At 39.5% G+C, this 17,468-nt stretch overlaps 1 protein-coding gene across 2 annotated transcripts; it reads right to left on the bottom strand.

Moving 5' to 3' along the window:
• Window positions 1-532: 532 nt before the first annotated feature.
• CSRP3 (cysteine and glycine rich protein 3) lies at window positions 533-8,723 on the bottom strand. 2 transcript variants are annotated; one of them, XM_053980445.1, is made up of 6 exons: window positions 8,656-8,723; window positions 8,130-8,260; window positions 4,262-4,430; window positions 2,766-2,901; window positions 2,210-2,303; window positions 533-1,130 (listed from the first exon to the last, which is right to left on the bottom strand). In XM_053980445.1, exons 2-6 carry the CDS (start codon window positions 8,239-8,241, stop codon window positions 1,051-1,053), a joined length of 591 nt encoding a protein of 196 aa, XP_053836420.1. In that variant the 5' UTR covers window positions 8,242-8,260; window positions 8,656-8,723; the 3' UTR covers window positions 533-1,050. The 2 variants fall into 2 exon arrangements, with proteins under 2 accessions (XP_053836420.1, XP_053836419.1); XM_053980444.1 differs by lacking the exon at window positions 8,656-8,723 and adding an exon at window positions 8,395-8,609.
• Window positions 8,724-17,468: the final 8,745 nt, after the last annotated feature.

Here is a 17,468-nt window from a genome sequence, read left to right as displayed (position 1 = left end):
TCAAGGGATATGTGACCAGTGAGGTATTTGAGAGTGGGTGGGCACAAAACCAGAAGAAGGAGCTTGACTCTTTGCCTTATATTTTTCCCATATATATGCCCTGTTAGGGTATGAAAATGGGTAAGCTGATGATGGAAGATAGCAATGTACATAAAAAGAGGGAATTGTTCCCCACTGCATCTGTAATAGTTAATGCCAACCACGCTCCCAAGAAAAGGAGGGACAAGCTGGACAGTGTGATATGAATGTAAGTCAAAGTAGGTAACAATGAAAACCAGCAGGGAAAGAGTTCAAGATCAGGAAATTAAAGCCAGATACCATCTAGACTAGACATCGTAAGTACTGTAGTGAAATGCAATTCTTGTGAGGGGTTTCATTCATCTTGGTGAAATCCATTTATCTGAAATGTTGTAGAATGCATAAGCACAAGCAAATACAAATAAAAATAATGTGAAGCAGCAAGTAATTTATTGTAGCTTGAAAACAGACAAAACTTATAACACTGTATTCTAAGAAAATGTTGGGTTTTTTTTTAGAAATACCTCCCTCAGAGAAAGATAGTTTCAAATCCTTTTTAATTGTCTCAAAGCAAATAACAGCTACTTGTTCTAACACAAATGCCAGCATATTCAAAACTCAACTAGGAGACTGGTGGAAATACAGACAGGTTAACATTGTGAAAAAACGAAAATACAATCTAACTGGGAACACCTGGACCCTTCACTCCAGAAGGGATCCCTTTCATAATGGGGCACTATGACTCTAAAATTCCAGTCTAAAATGTGACAAGTACTAGTTTAAGAAGCAATAATGTTCCATGAGGTTCCTTGTCTTTATATACTAAACACAAACATGAATCTAGTTTTATCATTGTACCGTTTTAATCTACTATAAGAATTTCTTAAGATACAACTCACAAATTTTTCCTGCAAGGAGGAAAATCTTAATCAAATGCCCTAGGTGCTTAGCAATGTGTTGTTTAATGTTTTACTTGACAGCTATCACTTGGTGTCATCAACAGCAGTTTGAGTCTGATGCATCCATTTCTTCTCATTCACACTCTTTCTTTTCCACTTGAGTGAGGCCACCAAACCCAATTCCTTTGGGACCAAAGTTTTTTGCATAGCAAACTGCAAAAGAAGGAGTGGGAGGTAAATGGTACTCTGAAGGGTCTCAGAGGTAAATGTCTTTTGGTTTTCATTTTTAAATTACTATCAAATTTAAGTTCATAAAAAGGAAGGAAATCTGAAATAGTGTATTTCCCATAAGTTTATCCAGGTCTTAATAGTGAAACTGGTATTACGTATTTGAATTACACAGAAGTTGCACCTGGTGATCTCAAAGAAAGATAAGAAATTATATATTTTTTACATCTAAGTAATACTTTCATTATACTACTTTTCTATCTGAAAATGTTCAGTAAAACTTAGTCTGATGAGTAAGACACAGTAAGCCAGAGATTTTTAAGAACTGGAGCATAATCCAGAAACTATTGATGGGCATTTAAGTAATTCCATTTGAACTCTATATTGGTTAGTATGTGCATGGTTGTTTATCACAATTCTACTAAGTGGTAACGGTGATCATATTTCTCCAAATATGCTCATTTGATCCACTTGTGGTTGACAGACTGTACCCAAAGTCACAGAACTCCAGTATTCTTCATGGTTATCTATAAAGTTTAGCTTTGTATATAAAAGCTTCACGTACTTTTTTTCCCCTTAAGCTATTTCTAGGAGTCAAGTGAAGTCTGTGAACTTTGTGAATCTGAGAAGAACATCTAGATGTGTAATTTACCTTTTTTGCATTATCTTCTGTGCTACCAATGCAGTGGAAATATCTTTAAAATTTTACTGGCAAGAATTCTGATTTGGTGGATCAAATATCTGTATCTTTGTGGATTTTTTATTTTATTGAGTGAGACTGGGCAGATATGGCCAGTGCTCTATTAGAAGGTCTGACAGATTTGAGAGATTCTCCCATTTGTAGAAAAACTATAGCTTTAAAATTTAAATGTTAATAGTAGGAGCTGCAACTGCAATGTTACCATAGCTCTTTGCTTTCAGAAGGTTGTTAAAAAAAGTCAAAAATGGAATTTCTTGGGGGGTATTAAGCGTACAGCAAGGTAAATCACAATGTCAATCCTAGGTCTAAAGAGACTAACTTTAGATTGACTCTGTAGCCCCATTCAGCTCCCTGCAACTCTCACCTTTACAGTAGAGCTCTCCATCCTTGTCCGTAACGTTCGTGGATTCTAAACTCTTCCCACAAATGGCGCAGCGGAAGCAGGTCTTGTGCCAAGGCTGAGCAAGGGGAGATAATTCATTGTGTGGCACAGAAAGTGCATGGCCAGCAGGTGCAAGAAACAAAGAAGTACTGCTTTGTGTGGTGTGGAAAGATTAAAATTAATTTGTAGATCTTGTGGATTCCGTTTTTAGTCATTCTGGGTTAGCCATTTTTCAGTTACGTTGTCTAATATATCTTCAATTGCCACTACACATAAATGTTTATAAATATACCCAGAGATGGAGGAATAGTCAGCTTGTACAGTAATCTATGCTTGGTACTCAGACATCAGTAAGAAGCAAAAAATTGAAAAAGATTTACAAAAAGTACAAGATTTTAAATCTGTCGTAGGAATTTGCAAATTCATCTTGTGTTTTCTTTACGAATGAAAATTTAAATGATCAAGGACCTCTTAGCTATAGTTTCTCACCATTATAAAATAGTGGAGTTTTTTTCCTAGTGCTGAAGTCACTACTTACTTTTCCTCCTCCCATGATCTTTTCCGCAGCGTACACTGATTTGCCACAACGGGGACATTTATCCACATCTACCATCTTTTTGGCAAACTTTGAAGCATTAGTTGGTGTTGAAGGGCGAGCAGGCTTTGGTGACCCCCTAAAACAGGAGTTTTTAAAGCTGCTTTAAAATCTTATCTTCTCTAGAAAAAGGATTTAATTGTTTTTTTAATAAGGCATAAAAAATACTAAATTGCTCGTCTCTGACATGCAAAAGGGGATAAAAAAAGAAGAAAATAAAAGTATTCTATTGAATTCTGTGTTGTGTGATTGAGAAGCTGGTACTGTAAGCTCTGAAATTACCTGTTCTGGGCTCTAAGTACATGGAGCTGGCAGCAGCCACATGCACAAAAGATTATATTTAATGAAAATTGAAGTAAAAACCAATTTTCTCTCATTGAGAGGTAACAGGGAAAATACAAGGAAAATATGTCTCTAGTCTTTGTAACTGGTTATCTGCTGGTACTCATCAAACTGAAAATAGAAATTCAGGTTTTGCATGCCATAGTTTCATTAGGCAGTGAAACATTTGGACAGGGAATTGGGGTTCTTACCTGGCCTAGGGTCAAAATTACATCAGAAAAATAGCTTTGTTTTTTATTTCTGGACTTCATGCTTTAAATCTTTGTGCATAAAGCCTTTCACAGAATGATTTCTGAATTACCAGATGGTTGGACTGCAACAGGTCATTTTATCCACAGGATGCAACAGTTTTGGGTGCAGAACTCTGCCGGTAATGGCTTTGTATGGTACAAGGAGCTACAGTTAAATACATTGTTTAAGCTTTTATTTCCTGCACAGCATATTGGTTAATTGGTTTCTTTATAGTAGACCACCAGAAGGAAGAAGCAGCGTTGATTTAGAAATGTGCAGCTTTGAGAATTGCAGGAAAATCCTATAACAATGAACTGTCAGAGCTAATTATGTGCTTTTGGAAGATGGTATCCCATTAGAATTTCTCTGTTCAAACACATTCTCAGTCTGTTTGTAAGTGTTATTAGAACCACAGGGAGGATTTAGATATGTTATTTCCCCCATTGAGAGGAGAGCTAACAGCATGGGGTAGTGTGATTATTTCTCTAAGAGTAAAACGTTAACTGTATTTTAGCCTCTAACAGGAAAAAAAAATATCTTTTTCTATGGTCAATGTGACTTTACCACTGTGCTACAAATGGCAGATTACAATTGCAGTGAATATTTACATGTGTGGTGGCATATAACGGCTGCTTCTGCAGAATAATTGCCTATTGAAGGAGGGTATAATTTCTAAAGCAGGCTTAAAGACCCTGAGCATCATTAAAAACTGTGAATTACTGTGTCCATGGAAGGAAAGGGTGTAAAAAAGTCTGCTCTGCTCCTTATGCTAGATGTTGTTATGGAAACAGAATGAAATATATAAAACACCCTGGTAAGAGACAAATAGGACCAGAAAAAGGAGCTGTCACTGGGGTTTGACTCACTGCTGCAGGTTCAAGCCCAGGTGGTCTCCAGTGTCAGTGCTGAGGCATCCAGCCCCTTGTCCAAAGCCAACCCCTTTGGGGCCGTATTTTCTCCCATAACAGGTTTTGCAGTAGATTTCAGATTCATGAGCTGCGACTGTGGTGCTGTCCAGAGCCTTCCTGCAAGCCACTGAAAACAGGGAGAGAAAGGCACATATCAGCAGTTGCCTTTTCAAATTTGAATTTATATGGTTTAAAATAATTGCAATTAGTATTTCATTTTGTTTAGCCTTAAAAATGTGGGGAAAGGAGCCACTCAGTATAAAACTTGTCAGTATAAAACTTGACTGGGCTGTTGCTGAAGTAAGAGGGAGGTACTACTTGTGGTGCACATAACCTGTCCTTCTTTTGCCACACTGAAGTTATCCTGTAACCCCAGAGAAATCTTGATCTGTGAAGCTTAAAATGGGCTTGAGATTGAAATTGGGCATCCTGAATTCCCAAACCTTAAATAAAGGTTGAAAGAAGGTTGCAGGGATATTGATCTGGACTTCTCAGAATACTTGCTCTGAGTCTGTGGGGGCTTTCTCAGCTCAGCCCAGGCTGTTTTGATGTGGTGTGTTTCTGAAAGAGGCTTTAACATCGACTCCTCTCTGAAGTCAGACAGGACATGTTGGGGTTTTTTTGTCATTATTTGTTTGTTGGAGCTGTGGCACCAAGGCAAAGCAAGTGTCAGGTCTGTCAGACTTCCTCCGGGATGACAGGAGTGTGGCTGTAGCCATTCCCAAACAGAGCTCTTACAAATGATCTTTGGTACAGAGAATGACAGCTTAGCTCACTAAGAAAGGTCTGGCAGACTTTTGGACAGAAGGTGTCATGGGAATGCCCAGCTTTCATCAGGGAATACAAATTACAAATTATGTCCTCTACAGCACTACTAATAATGAATGGGGGAAAATATAGTAGCTACACTCCTCACTACTTAGTGAGGAGTGTATGCCTGTGTTTGCTGCACCACTTGGGGAACTCAATGTGAGACAGTCTCCACCCCACAGAGAGAGAGAGAAAGATCTTTCAATTCAGAGTCTCTCTTGAAAACCATTATTTTCCAGTATGCTAAAACATTACTATTTCAGTACTTCTTACAAACTATTTACTGTTCAACAGTGGTTTATTAGAAGTGGGGAAAAAATAGGCAAAAGCTTTCTCTTCAGGTTCCTTAGAAAAAATGCTTGCCTTGCAGAGGGCATTCCAGTCATGGGTTATTGATAGCTTGGAACACAAATTTGCTGAATTCATATATGCAACAGAAAGCTGTGAAATACAGAAGTGTTGGAAGTGGCTGCAAGTGGAAGGTCTGGAAGAGCTACCTGAGGATTTGATTAGACCCTTTCCCCCACATTTACTTTTAATGTCCTCCTCTCAATTCAATTTATCCACCACAGGGAATTTACACCCTGGAACCTCTGCAGCTTTAATTACAGACTCTTAGGATGGTTTGGGTTGGAAGGGACTTTAAAGATCATGCAGTTCCACCCCCAAGACTAGGTTGCTGTTAAGGGGCAGTATAACTAGGTATACATCCCAGCTGTCTGGTTATCTTTGTGGCTTTCCTCCTCCCTATTTTGCATGAAGGGAGAAATAATTTGCAAAGACCTTTATACTTAACAGAAGTAAAACAAGGCACTTCTGTAAATGTGTGAACCTGATGTCCTCGTACTACAGTCTAGCTTTGAGATGATAATTGTATTTGCTAACGGAGTTAAGGGATGATGGAAACTCTAGCAGTGGATTAAGTGTTTCTATTTCTGGTACCTTAGGGATAGGGTATTAATTCACCACAACAGATGGAGCAAAAGGCCTTGAAGTGCTGTTGTTGAAATAACTTTGATAACCTGTCATCTGCCAACAGATCCTGTTCTCCTGCTGGCACTGAGGAGATCCAGGTTGATGGTGTGAGATCTTGCCAAATGTCCATCACAGCTGCACTTTGGGTAAAAGCTGTCAGTGAAACATCAGTCTGCAGGTAAACAGGAGTCTGCATGGGAAGGAGGGATTGCTGGAAACAAATTTCTCTCTTGCAATACTTGTAGGGAAAAACTATGGAGTGGAGAAAGTCTTATAAATAATTTAGCTTGTTTGATTCTTCCTGTGTTAACAGGTTGCTTTGTTTATAATATTCTGCTGAAATTGAACTCTTTGGCCAAAAAATACTGATGTGTTTTGTGTGCCTGGGCAAATATAATGTGAAATAGAGGATATATTTGAAATAGTTTTGTATAGAAGTATACAAAAGTGCAGCTAAACTAACTGTTTTCATGCCTGAGTTTAGGCTGGGGAGAATTGGTTTCCTTCTGTTGAGAAATGAAATCCTGTAAGTGGTTCATACAAAAGCTCATGAATGTGATACATGATCCTGAGGCATCCAGAGCTGCTGAATAGTGTTCGTGAATCATGGGGGAAGTAAAGCCAATTAACATACCTTTTATATGCCAGCTGGGCAACTTAGATGCATCTTTAGGTTTTGACCTTAAACATATTTCTGATGGGAATACTATTTTTAGTATCTAACCTATTAATAATTAAATCAGACTTAAAACATGGGACAAATAAAGGAACAACAACAAAAAAAACCCACAACAAAATACATCACCAACCAACCAAGAAAAGCCCCACAACAAACTAAATATTTGATAGAGCTAATGAATGTAAGTTGTTTATCATGAATCATTAAAAGAAAATAATTCAGTTGTACTAAGAATGAAGACTACACTTGAGAAATATTCATAACTATGGTCTATTAGGGCAGCTCTTTATTTTTATTTACTATTTATTTTTATAGGCAGAACATGGAAGCATTAAGAAAGTCTTAGTTGAGACTGAGATTTTTCTTTTACTATTTTGTAAGAATTGGCTGAAGGTTGTCAGTTAACTGAAATTTTTTTGAGGGAATCTTTTCTTACTTGGCCTTTTAGGCATCACTAAAGGCATCACTTTTAGGGCACCTGGAGAAAGGCAAAGACAGCTCAGGTGTGTCCTTTGGTCTCATTCTGCAAGAGCTGCTCTGTGTCAGCTTAGCACGTAAAGTTAGTCTGATGCCTCCATATAAGAAGTCTCTATCCCTCCAGAAAGGGAGGGAGAAAATTGGATTCAGTAGCTCCTAAACTGTCACTCTGGAAGTCATACTGCAATCCCAAGTATTGTCTGTAAAAGAAACTCTTCAGCTATCTTTAGTTCTTAGCAAATTGTTTGCTCTCTCCCTCTCCACAAAGAACAAACAGAGCTGAATACCTTCTCTCTGAATTTTTTTTTTTTTTTTTAATTTCTACCTCTTCTGTAGAGAAAGCAAAATTCCTGGAAGTCCAACATCACAGAGGACTCTGGAGGGAAAGAGTAAGTGAAACGGGACTACATGAAATATGGGAAGGAGGCTGAGGTACGTGCAGAGTGTTGATGGGAGGTTTTGATGACACCAGGGTCTTTCAGCTTTTTGGTGTGAAACAAACTAATGTCAGGATTTTCTGTGAAAGTAATCATCTCCTAAAAGTAAAGAAGTAATCATCCTTCTGTCTGATGAATGCTGTTTGTTAAGTTCTGCTGGGCTTTTTAACCTGAAGCAAACCTGTGGTGTGCTGCACTGTGGGACAGAAGGAACAAAGTCCTGGAGATGGAGTTAGATACTGGGATTCTGCAGCACCTTTGTGTCCCTGACAAAATCCATCTCATATTTGGACAAAAAAAAGCCAGGAGCCCAAGAGGCAGATTGCTCCAGGTAAAAGGCAGCAAAACTGCCTGCCAAGAAATACAAAAATAAATGTTCTGGCTTCAATGGAAGAGTTATACAGAGCTATGGGAATGCTGTGATGTTAAACCATTCAGCCCAGCTTACTGCAGAGGAAGCACGACTTGTGGAAACTCCTTCCATTGCACTGGATTTCCTCAGCATGGTACACTGTCTTTTCACAGGCCCCACACTTGGCTCCTCCTCCCCAGTTCGGCATCCTTATCTGAAGGGTTAACCTAGGAAATCAAATTACATAAATAAACGCAACAGCAAATGTGAATTCTTTTAAATGGAACAGCTTGACTTAAAAAAATTTCTTTTCCTTCCTCTCCAGTCAACTGCTACTGCATACTTGCAATATACTTCATACCTGTGTGGTAGCAGAAGTGAGGGTGCTACCCTGCTGCTTTGGGGACAGGACAGTCTAAATGCCTGTGATTCTCTCATAAAAAAAGGATATTCCTTAGCTTGGTATATTGTGATGGTAAATATGTGAAATGATTGCGAGGTGTTTCAGAGAAAAGGTTCTAGAATCACTCAACCCTCCTCTGGAAAAGAGGAATCTAGGGTTTGTTTTCCATCAAATGGTCATTTTCTTTCAACACTGCCCTCTCCTGTACCCCAGCATAACCTTTTCTGAGTTCCTCATGAAACAGCCACAAGATCTCTGTGCTGCACAACCATTGTAAAGTAATAATGGACAGGTTCCTGAGGCGCTTGAGGTGTGGTTATTTTTCCTTTGTCATTTAAAATCTAAACATCAGAGAAAACAAAGAGCCGCGATTTCTGTTCCAGTTCTTGCTGTTCAAATTAGCACTGGAGAGCCTTGCCCAAGGTCACACAGGAGGGCAGGAGTCCAGCCCAGGTCTCCTGATGTCAGGCTGAGTGCTTTTCCCTGTGATTATGCTGTCACACACCTGGAACAACCCCAGGTTCCAGTCTGCCCTTCTGTTTTCTTGTTTGAGTCATCGTTTCTGGAAAGACTGGGACGTCATCTTGTCATCTGCGCACCGAATTATCGGGTTGTTCCAAGCTCCTGGCACGGGCCTTCCTCCTCCTTCTTGGAAAACCAGTCACCTTCTTATTATAGTTATTTTGAAGCCTGCTTCTGCTATTTGTGTTTGATTAAATTCAGCAAAAGGTACTTTTAACTAAGAGGAGGATTTTGAAGGCTGAATCAGGCCTGCTACATGAGAAATTTCTTCTGAGGTCAGGTGATAGAGAGAGGGGAATTTATCACAGCAGTGATGTAACAGAGCTGGTATTTTCAATTAGTTGCATTTTTGACTAACATTTTACTATATATTTACGTTGGACTAATGTCCTATGCTTATCATCATCTCAGTGACTTCTGCACTTTAATCTTCTGAATTTCAGAATGAAATTAACAATGTCTACATGCCAGCTCTGCACCCTGAGGGGAATCCTTTCAGACAACTAAGACCAAAAATCCTGCAGTGGTATGAAAGACTTGTCTGTCCAGCAAAAGGAAGGGACACAGACTGAAGCAATAGCACTGGAGATATGGCAGTGGGGCCAGGTTTTGCAATCTGTGTTTGATAGCAGTACAGATACCAGCATATCCAAACATCTCTGCCTTACCACAGCAGTTATTAGCATATCCTTAACCCTGTGTAATTAAATAGTCGCTGTTGTGACTGCTACCTTCACTAAACAGTGTACCTGTCATCCTCGTTTAAGATCCAACCTCTACTCCTCTTTGTGAGGCTGATTTCTGCTTAGCTGAACACCCTCCCCAACTCAGGCAGCCCAGCCTTCTGCTGTCACACAGCAGCAGCATTGTTAATCTCTTCCAGACCCTCCCAGCTCTCTTGGGAGGCTGCTCAAAAGCAGAACTGCTCTGGCAGTTCCAAAACAGTAATGATGCAGAAAGGAAATGAAAACTCAGCTTTCTTCTAACTCTGTTTATCTGTAATGTAACAAGTGAGAAGCAAAAAAACTGATGTAGCTGAAATAAGAAACAAAACTGTGCACAATGAACAGGTGATTAATTTGATCTCTCTCACTCAGTGAAGCTTTCACTGAACAAGCACTGCTAAATTGGTTTTTCAATTTCTTTTAAATGTGAGATAAAGGAACAGAAAGGAATCTTTCATGTAGGTAAAATCTTATTCTCACTCTGCTATTCTATATTTTCTTCTGTTTTTAAAGTACTTTTGTATTGGTGCCATTTTTTTTTCTTTCTCTTATGAAAACAGTTCAAGCGATACTTCAAACATTTTAAAAGAAGGAAGAGCAACTGTGGATAAAAATCAGTTTTGTGACACTTCCTTGAAAATTAAAATGAGATTTTTGTGTCTACAGTATTCCCTTTCAAATCAGGTTTCCAGTGGAATCCCTTCCCAGCTGAGGCAGCACTGACAGCTGGCTGGGAGGAGTGTGGTTTGTACCTCTGGTCTCTGTAAAGCTGCTTCCTCTCTCTTAGGACTCCTCAAAGGCACACCAAGCCTCCAAAACTGTGGCAGCAAGGATAGTTGTTGAAAGTAACTCCAATTACATCATCAGCTGAAGGGGAAAAAATAATCTTCGAAAAATTTTGATAAAGTATGATAGTGAACCTTGTGCTGTCAAGGGCTGTGGTTAAAGCTCTTAGAAGGATCATTGTTCCTGAGGCTAATTATAGTAACATGACTGGGCATGCATACACATTTTCCATGGGTTTTTGGCATCACCTGATGGGAAGCTGTAGGAGAAAGAAGAAAGGCATGGCAGAAATATTTCTGTGAGGATACTGGTGTAAGAACAGAAGTGCATGCTATGATGTCTGTGCTGGCTGGAGGAAAAGCTGGGTGAGGTACCAGGGCACATCTGTGCTCTTCCTGTCCGGGCTTTGCTCATCCCTATGGAGCTGAGTGGCCATCCCTGGGGATGCTGCCTGTGCAGCAGGGTCACCATGAGAAGGTAATCTCCATAGGGGATGTGGCAGTCATAGTTTTGTACTCATCTAAATTATAACAGTGGATAAAGCTCCATCCTTTCAATAGAAATAGAACTTGGTCTCCTATTTGTCATCAGAAGAAAATAGATCCAAAGTTTCCACGTCCCATAATTTCATTGGGTGTCAGTGTCTAAACCCTTGTGAAATTCCCTGAACTTTGTTGTCTTAATCTGGTTAACTTTTCATGTCTGATTATCACATGGTATTTGTTATATTCTGGTGATCTGGTGGGAAGTTATATTCTGGTGAGTCTGAGAGCAGACTCATCCTTAAGGTAAGAAATGTGTGACACAGAAACTTCTGAGTGTTAGCTGCGACGTGTGGGCACTCAGGGTGCTGTTAAGCTGGTGGAGTGTTCTTGGACTTGCTCAAATGCTGTTCAGCAGCTTATGTCATTCTTCAGAATGTAGCTTCTATATGGAGCAGAATTTATACATCAGATGTGCAGCCAAGGATTCATGCCTCCCATTATTTAGAGCTTATATCACTACTTTGTAGGCTGGGCTTGGAGCAAGGAAGCCTTTGAAGTGTTGGTGTGCTCTGCACAGGCATGAAAACATTGTGAGCCGACTTCTTTTGGGCTGTTAGTCATACTGTCCAAATCTGGATGTCACATCACTGCCACAGAGGGTCTCTCAAGTGCTATTGATAAGGATAAAATCCAAAAATGTATTTTGATCCATTGATCTAAGTGGGTGGTGGATGCAGTACCACTGCATTTTGTGGAGGAGTAAAAGGCAGTGCTAATGCCTGACTGAGGTGCAGGTGAAAAATGTAGTTAATTAATGGATTAATTGGAATTAATTCTGGTGCTTCCTTGCTAAACACAAGGTTTTCCCTTCTATGTGTTCATACATTTGACAGTCTAGAGCTCATGTCTTATCTGAATGGACTGCAGAGTTGTGTATTGTGTGCCTGGCAGGGTTATGTCTTTGCCACATGTGCTGCAGGATGGCTTTGAAGGGGATAAACAGAACGGGGAATATTGGTCTTTGTGACCACTGGCAGTAGAAATGCTGAGTGGGAGTGGTGGGCAGGGTGTGCCTTGCATCTCTCTGCGTTTTAGTCCCAGCTAAGCTGCTTAGTCTAGACTCAGAGGATAAGAAAACTGATTCCTTGATTCCTTACCTGACACACAAGCAATAATAATATAAAACTCACGCATCCCTGTCTACATTGAAATGCAAAGTATCAAGGCCATAATTGAAATTCTTTTCTCAGCTGAAGTCTGTGGGAATGCTAGTGCAGCCAGAACTTAACTCTGGTATCTAATCACAGCTCTGCTGTGACCTGTCCTGTGACCACCATGACTCATTTGACCGTCCTTAGTGGTACTCACCCCACCAGCACCATGGGGGTAACAAGATATGTCTTCCTTTATATAATAGCAATAAAATGCTGCTGTGGTTTTTCTCTGCAACTGACACTCACGGTGAGGTTTTCTTTTGATGTGTCTGCATTTGAGATGCCACTACATCTTGAACAGCCTGGAGGTGTTTCTGTCAAAATCCAGCCCCTTGTGGATCACTCTTCTCCCTCAGCAGGAGAGATTCACAACAGAGGGAAGACTGAGCTCATTTGTATTTGAAGACTGAGCTCATTTGATGGAGATGTGATCTTGTTATGTGTTTATAATCGTATTTCTGATATTACAACGCATTCAGCGGGCTGTGGCTACAGGTAAATTTTATTAGTCGGTGTCATACATTGAGCTTCCACCACAATCTCTTAATAACCAACATTTTCCCCTTACATCTGCAGTAAAGCAACACAGAGAGGTCAAGGTATGGGAATTCCAACAATGGAAAGTAAATATTGATTTTTCACTGACACTAGTCACGCTAAGTTACACATGGCACTTTGAAACAAAAGATTTTGACTGATTTGATGTGAAGCACATGTGCATTGCTGAGAGGTTATAGATAGTGCCCCATTCCTTGCTTTCATCTCTGTTCTTCCACTTTTTCTATTATTTTTCTAGCCTAGTGATGCCACATTTCCTTTGAAACTTCCTTGATGCACACTTCTGCAGAAATTTAAGATTACATCTCCAAAAAATACAGTATCCTGACTCTAGAACAAGGTACTTTATTTGGACTTATAAACCAACCACACCCCACATTCACATGCTTGTACATTCACACTCATGGTTCAGTCTGATCCGTGTGGCTGTGGAAAGCTGCATCCTGCTGTACAAATGACCCATTCAATTTTCCAGGCCTAATCCTGGGCTATCAGCTTTCGCTATTCCTTCCACAAGATCCTCCTCTAAATCCTTATCCCTGCACTAAGTCCTTTAAGTGCCAGGCAAAACTGTTACAGACTTTGAAATAGCACTGTGATGACTGAGATAAGACACAGAATTATTTTATCTACATGTATGGCTTTATTCTCTGAAATAATTTTACCTTTAGGCAGAAAACTCTTAATAGTAAAAACACATATGTATTTATGTATTTATTTGAATTATTGTGGTTTTTTTCTGAAGATTTGACCAATCACACTCTTAGAATGCTTGAAGAATGGATTTGGGAATAATTCTTTCATCCTGCATTCTTTCCTAGCCATTTCTTGTCAAGTCTGCACAGAAGTTTTCTTCTTATTTGATATGAAACCAGTTGGTCATCAACATTAAATATTTTGAATATTTTGGGGGGTTTGTTTTGGGTTTTTACTTCTAGGATACCATTATGAAAGCACACAAATTTGTATGCTGTGTACATGCACTTTCTAAAGACTGACCGTTTGCATAAAAATAATTCTGTAGCTTTGTAACAAAATTTTTAAACATTCTGAAACTTCTGTTATCCAGTCTTGCCTAGTCCAAACAAGTGTCTCTAATGAGGATCCCCCCCAGCCCTGCTCTTGTAACACCAGTAGCTGCTCACCTGTCTGAGCCAGAAGAGTCTCTCTTTCTACTGGCTACTCCAAACCTAAAGCACTGCTCTGTAGGACTCATATTTCTGTACTATACCTACGTGAGTTTCTTTGTCAGGAAACAAATTGCTTCTATCATCTGTTAGGAATAAAAAAAATGCCCAAACCCTTTCTGGCAGAACCCGTGGGACTCTACTCACCAGAGTCGCTTGGAGTTTCTCCTTCTTTTCTTGGGTCTCAAAGGGTTTGAACGGGAGGGGTTCCTGCTCTCTTTAAATGCAGTGACCACCTCTGCCAGCCCTGTAAGCTGGGAGGGGAGGGGAGTGAGAGTTTCAGGGATCTGAGCAATGCCATTGCTATCACCAAGCTGAAAATAACCTGTGACAAAAGCCTGGCATTTTGTTCCCTTATGTCTGCTTGTGAGTAGGTGGACAACAATGCAGCCCCTCAGATTACACCTAAAGGACATTCCTGACTGCAGCCTTGCAAATCAGAAATAAAGATTAAAGTTTTATAGTTGCTCTACTGCATTGCTTGAATGTGAATCATAAAATAACAGTCCTTGAAATGGCAATCTCATTATTAATGGTCACATTGTCAAAAGTAATTTACCAAAATAATTGTTAAAAATAATAATACATCAAAACTTTTTTGTAGCACATCCAGGAAAACAGCAGTTTTAAACTAAATAGCATTTCATTCTGCAGTTCATGGTTTGAGAGATACAAATGGTTTGTCTTCTAGCATACAGAGGATTATGCTTTTACCTAAAATCTTTTGTTTTTTACTGGTTTTAGGCATTAAGGTGGGTAGATAATATGTATAATATTTAGCCTGTGTAATTATTGCAATTTTCTTTGCCATGCCTGACTGAGCCCCTTGGAAATGGATAAGGCTGCAGATGTGTTAGAGATGTGGGCAGTAAAGTATGAACTTTTTTACAGGTCTTTATTTTTAGGGCTTTAAATGTTTAGAAGCTAATTCTCATTTTTTGAATTTAGCAACTTTGTTCAGGATCATGGACTTTGCTGTGTATGAAAGGGTCCATCCCAGGGGTCAAACACCAGAACTCTCAAGCTGAATGTCTCAACTTGGGGACTTTCATGGAAGCATAAGAAAATTAAATGACAAATCATGTCAGACTTTAGGATTTAGGGGTCTGTTAGCTGAGGCTGCTAAGAAAACTCTTAGGAACCTATAAATCTGTTTGCTGTCGAGTCTGGCACAGATTTTATAATGCAGAGACAGGTCCCTGGTGTAAAATTGAAAGACTCTTTCTTTCCTGAGCATAGGAGCTGGACTCCATCTCTTCTGGGTCGTTCTCCCCAGATAGTTAATCGAACTATTCTGTATCAGATAAAGCCAAATGCAGAGGGGACAGTGCAGTGTGTGGTATGAGGGTTCCTTGTAAGAGGGCAATAAGAAGGGGTTGGGGCAGGCCTGAACTCCCCTTGGAATAAATACATGGGAATTACTGAGAAGCTTCTTAAATCTTTGTGTTTGCACCCTTGGTGACTTACATTAGGACCCCTGACATTTGTGAGGGATGAACCTTCTGTGATGTTCACTCATCTTTTATAGATGAGTGATGTACTTGGATGGATTTGCACCATAACCAACTGCAGGGAACTCTGTGAAGAAAGCTTTTGCCCCAAAATGTAAGTATTTTCCCTTTGGTTTTGGCAGAGGATTTAAGGGACAAATGCAGGTGACAATTGTTTTGTTTTCCTGGTGTTGGGTGCTGCCTAATTTCTGTGCTGCTGTGTGCCCCTGTAAGGATTGTTGAAAGGCTCTTTACAGCGCCAAGGAACAGCTGGATCTGTACAGGTTACTTGGGGTTACCTATCATTTCAGGTCAGCTGTGCTTGCAGGACCTGGGATTGGAAGAAAAGATTCGAGATATGCAACTGGAATTGCATATACATGAACTGGAGTGAGAAAGTAGAGTTTTCTATAAATCAGTGGAAGTAAAAAGCCCTGCCTCTAGAGATGGAACATAGCAACTCCAAAGCAAAGCCAGCCTGGGGATCAGAGGGACTCCCCTAGAGCACATCAGGCACTCAGGGCACGTTCCAGGGGAGATGAGGCAAGGTGGGAAGAGCAGCGAGCTGGGCTGTCAGAGACAATGCTGGTCTGCTGGGGCAGGAGCCCCTTGGAGCTGAGAAAGCAGCAGCTTTTCAGCCTGCAAAACCAGCACACAGGAAGAAAAGTGCTCATGAGAAAGCAACTGCAGTGTGTCAGGAGCTAAGGGACACTGGACAGAAAGTCAGAAAACATGTTCAGCTTTCCAAAATATGCTCAGCTTTCTCAGCACCATGAGAAGACCATTACTGTACATTACAAGCCTAATTACTGTAGTTTCTTAGTCTGTCAGTTGTGGTGCTCAAAAATTAAAGGGGTGTAGTTTGTTCCCTTGAGTAATGCAAGTTTCTAAAACCTTTGCCTTTATATTTCCAGAATGAAGTTGATAGCAGGTGTAAGGAAGATCAGTTATCTCTTTGGAAAAGAAAAATCTGCTTAGTGCTCTAGTGAGAATTCTTCCCTCTTCAACCTTTTATTCTTCTTTCCCCCTCATTTAAGAATATTTCAATAATGATCCTATTCTGTCAGGTATATTTTGTATTAGAACTTTGCACTATTAAAGAGCAGATGAGTTTTTTTTTACTGTGGTAGCTTTTAAAAATTTTTTTTATTTGTGCAGTCAAAACCTGAATCTTGGGCTTTGCTACCATTTCTCCTATCCCAGGTTGGTCTGCCAGGCACATTTCACCTGGGAAGGCAGATACACTGTATTTTTATTTAATTTGTCAGCTATTACTTGTTATCTGAGTGTGAACTGTATGAGGAGTCTTCATCTTTCTTCCTTCAGTGTATATGAGACACTGCTGACCATATTTAAATTCAAGTGGTTTGATTGAACCTGTTTGAAACTTCTGTGACATTTGGACACACGTTCCTGAATGCTCCAGGGTGATATCTTGCTTCCTAACTTTTTTTGTTCTGAATTGTTTTTAGGAGTTGTAATATCTACTGATAAGAGTTCAGAGTTACTTAATTCACTTTTTCACAAAACACTATTTTTCCCCCTTCCTTCAGAACACAGCAACTCCTGCCTGACAAAAGAAGAGTTAAGAGATGCCAATGAATATGCAATATATGCATATGCAATGTGTAACTTAGGTAACCTAATCTGATCAAACAGAAGAAGTCAGTGTAGTTTTATTTAAGTTTAATCTGAACAAATTGATTTAAAAATACAGTATAAATAATTCTTAACTTATATAAAAATTCATTAAGAAAATTTGGGGTTTTTTTTTTGTGCTTCTTATTAGCTTTACAAAAGAGTATTATTAAACACAGAAGCAAAACACTTTACCTATGGCCTTTTTGCTAAGACATAAAATATTTGCACACTCACAGTACTTTTTTTTTTTTTTGGTGCAAAATATGTACTGACTGATAGACTGTACCTTTCTGTACAAAGACAATTTCAGCTTACTTTGCATAGAAGAAATCAACACACATTCACAAAAAAACCCACTAGATGCATAACTTTGCTGTTAAAATACTTCATGTAAGCCTTTTGGAAAAATTCATTAGGCATTAAC

This window comes from Vidua macroura, chromosome 6, assembly GCF_024509145.1.
Source record: "Vidua macroura isolate BioBank_ID:100142 chromosome 6, ASM2450914v1, whole genome shotgun sequence".
In the NCBI taxonomy this organism is placed as follows: Eukaryota; Metazoa; Chordata; class Aves; order Passeriformes; family Viduidae; genus Vidua; species Vidua macroura.
This window is presented reverse-complemented; position numbering and strand designations above follow the sequence as displayed.

Bases quoted from the DNA above. Each gene is read 5' to 3' on its own strand.
- CSRP3 (XM_053980444.1), bottom strand. From the start codon at position 8,471: ATGAGAGAATCACAGGCATTTAGACTGTCCTGTCCCCAAAGCAGCAGG. The intron at 8,261-8,394 runs GTATGAAGTATA...TTGATTTCCTAG, and splicing joins TCACTTCTGCTACCACACAG to GTTAACCCTTCAGATAAGGA. The intron at 4,431-8,129 runs GTAAGCTGGGCT...CCCTGTTTTCAG, and splicing joins CAAGTCGTGCTTCCTCTGCA to TGGCTTGCAGGAAGGCTCTG.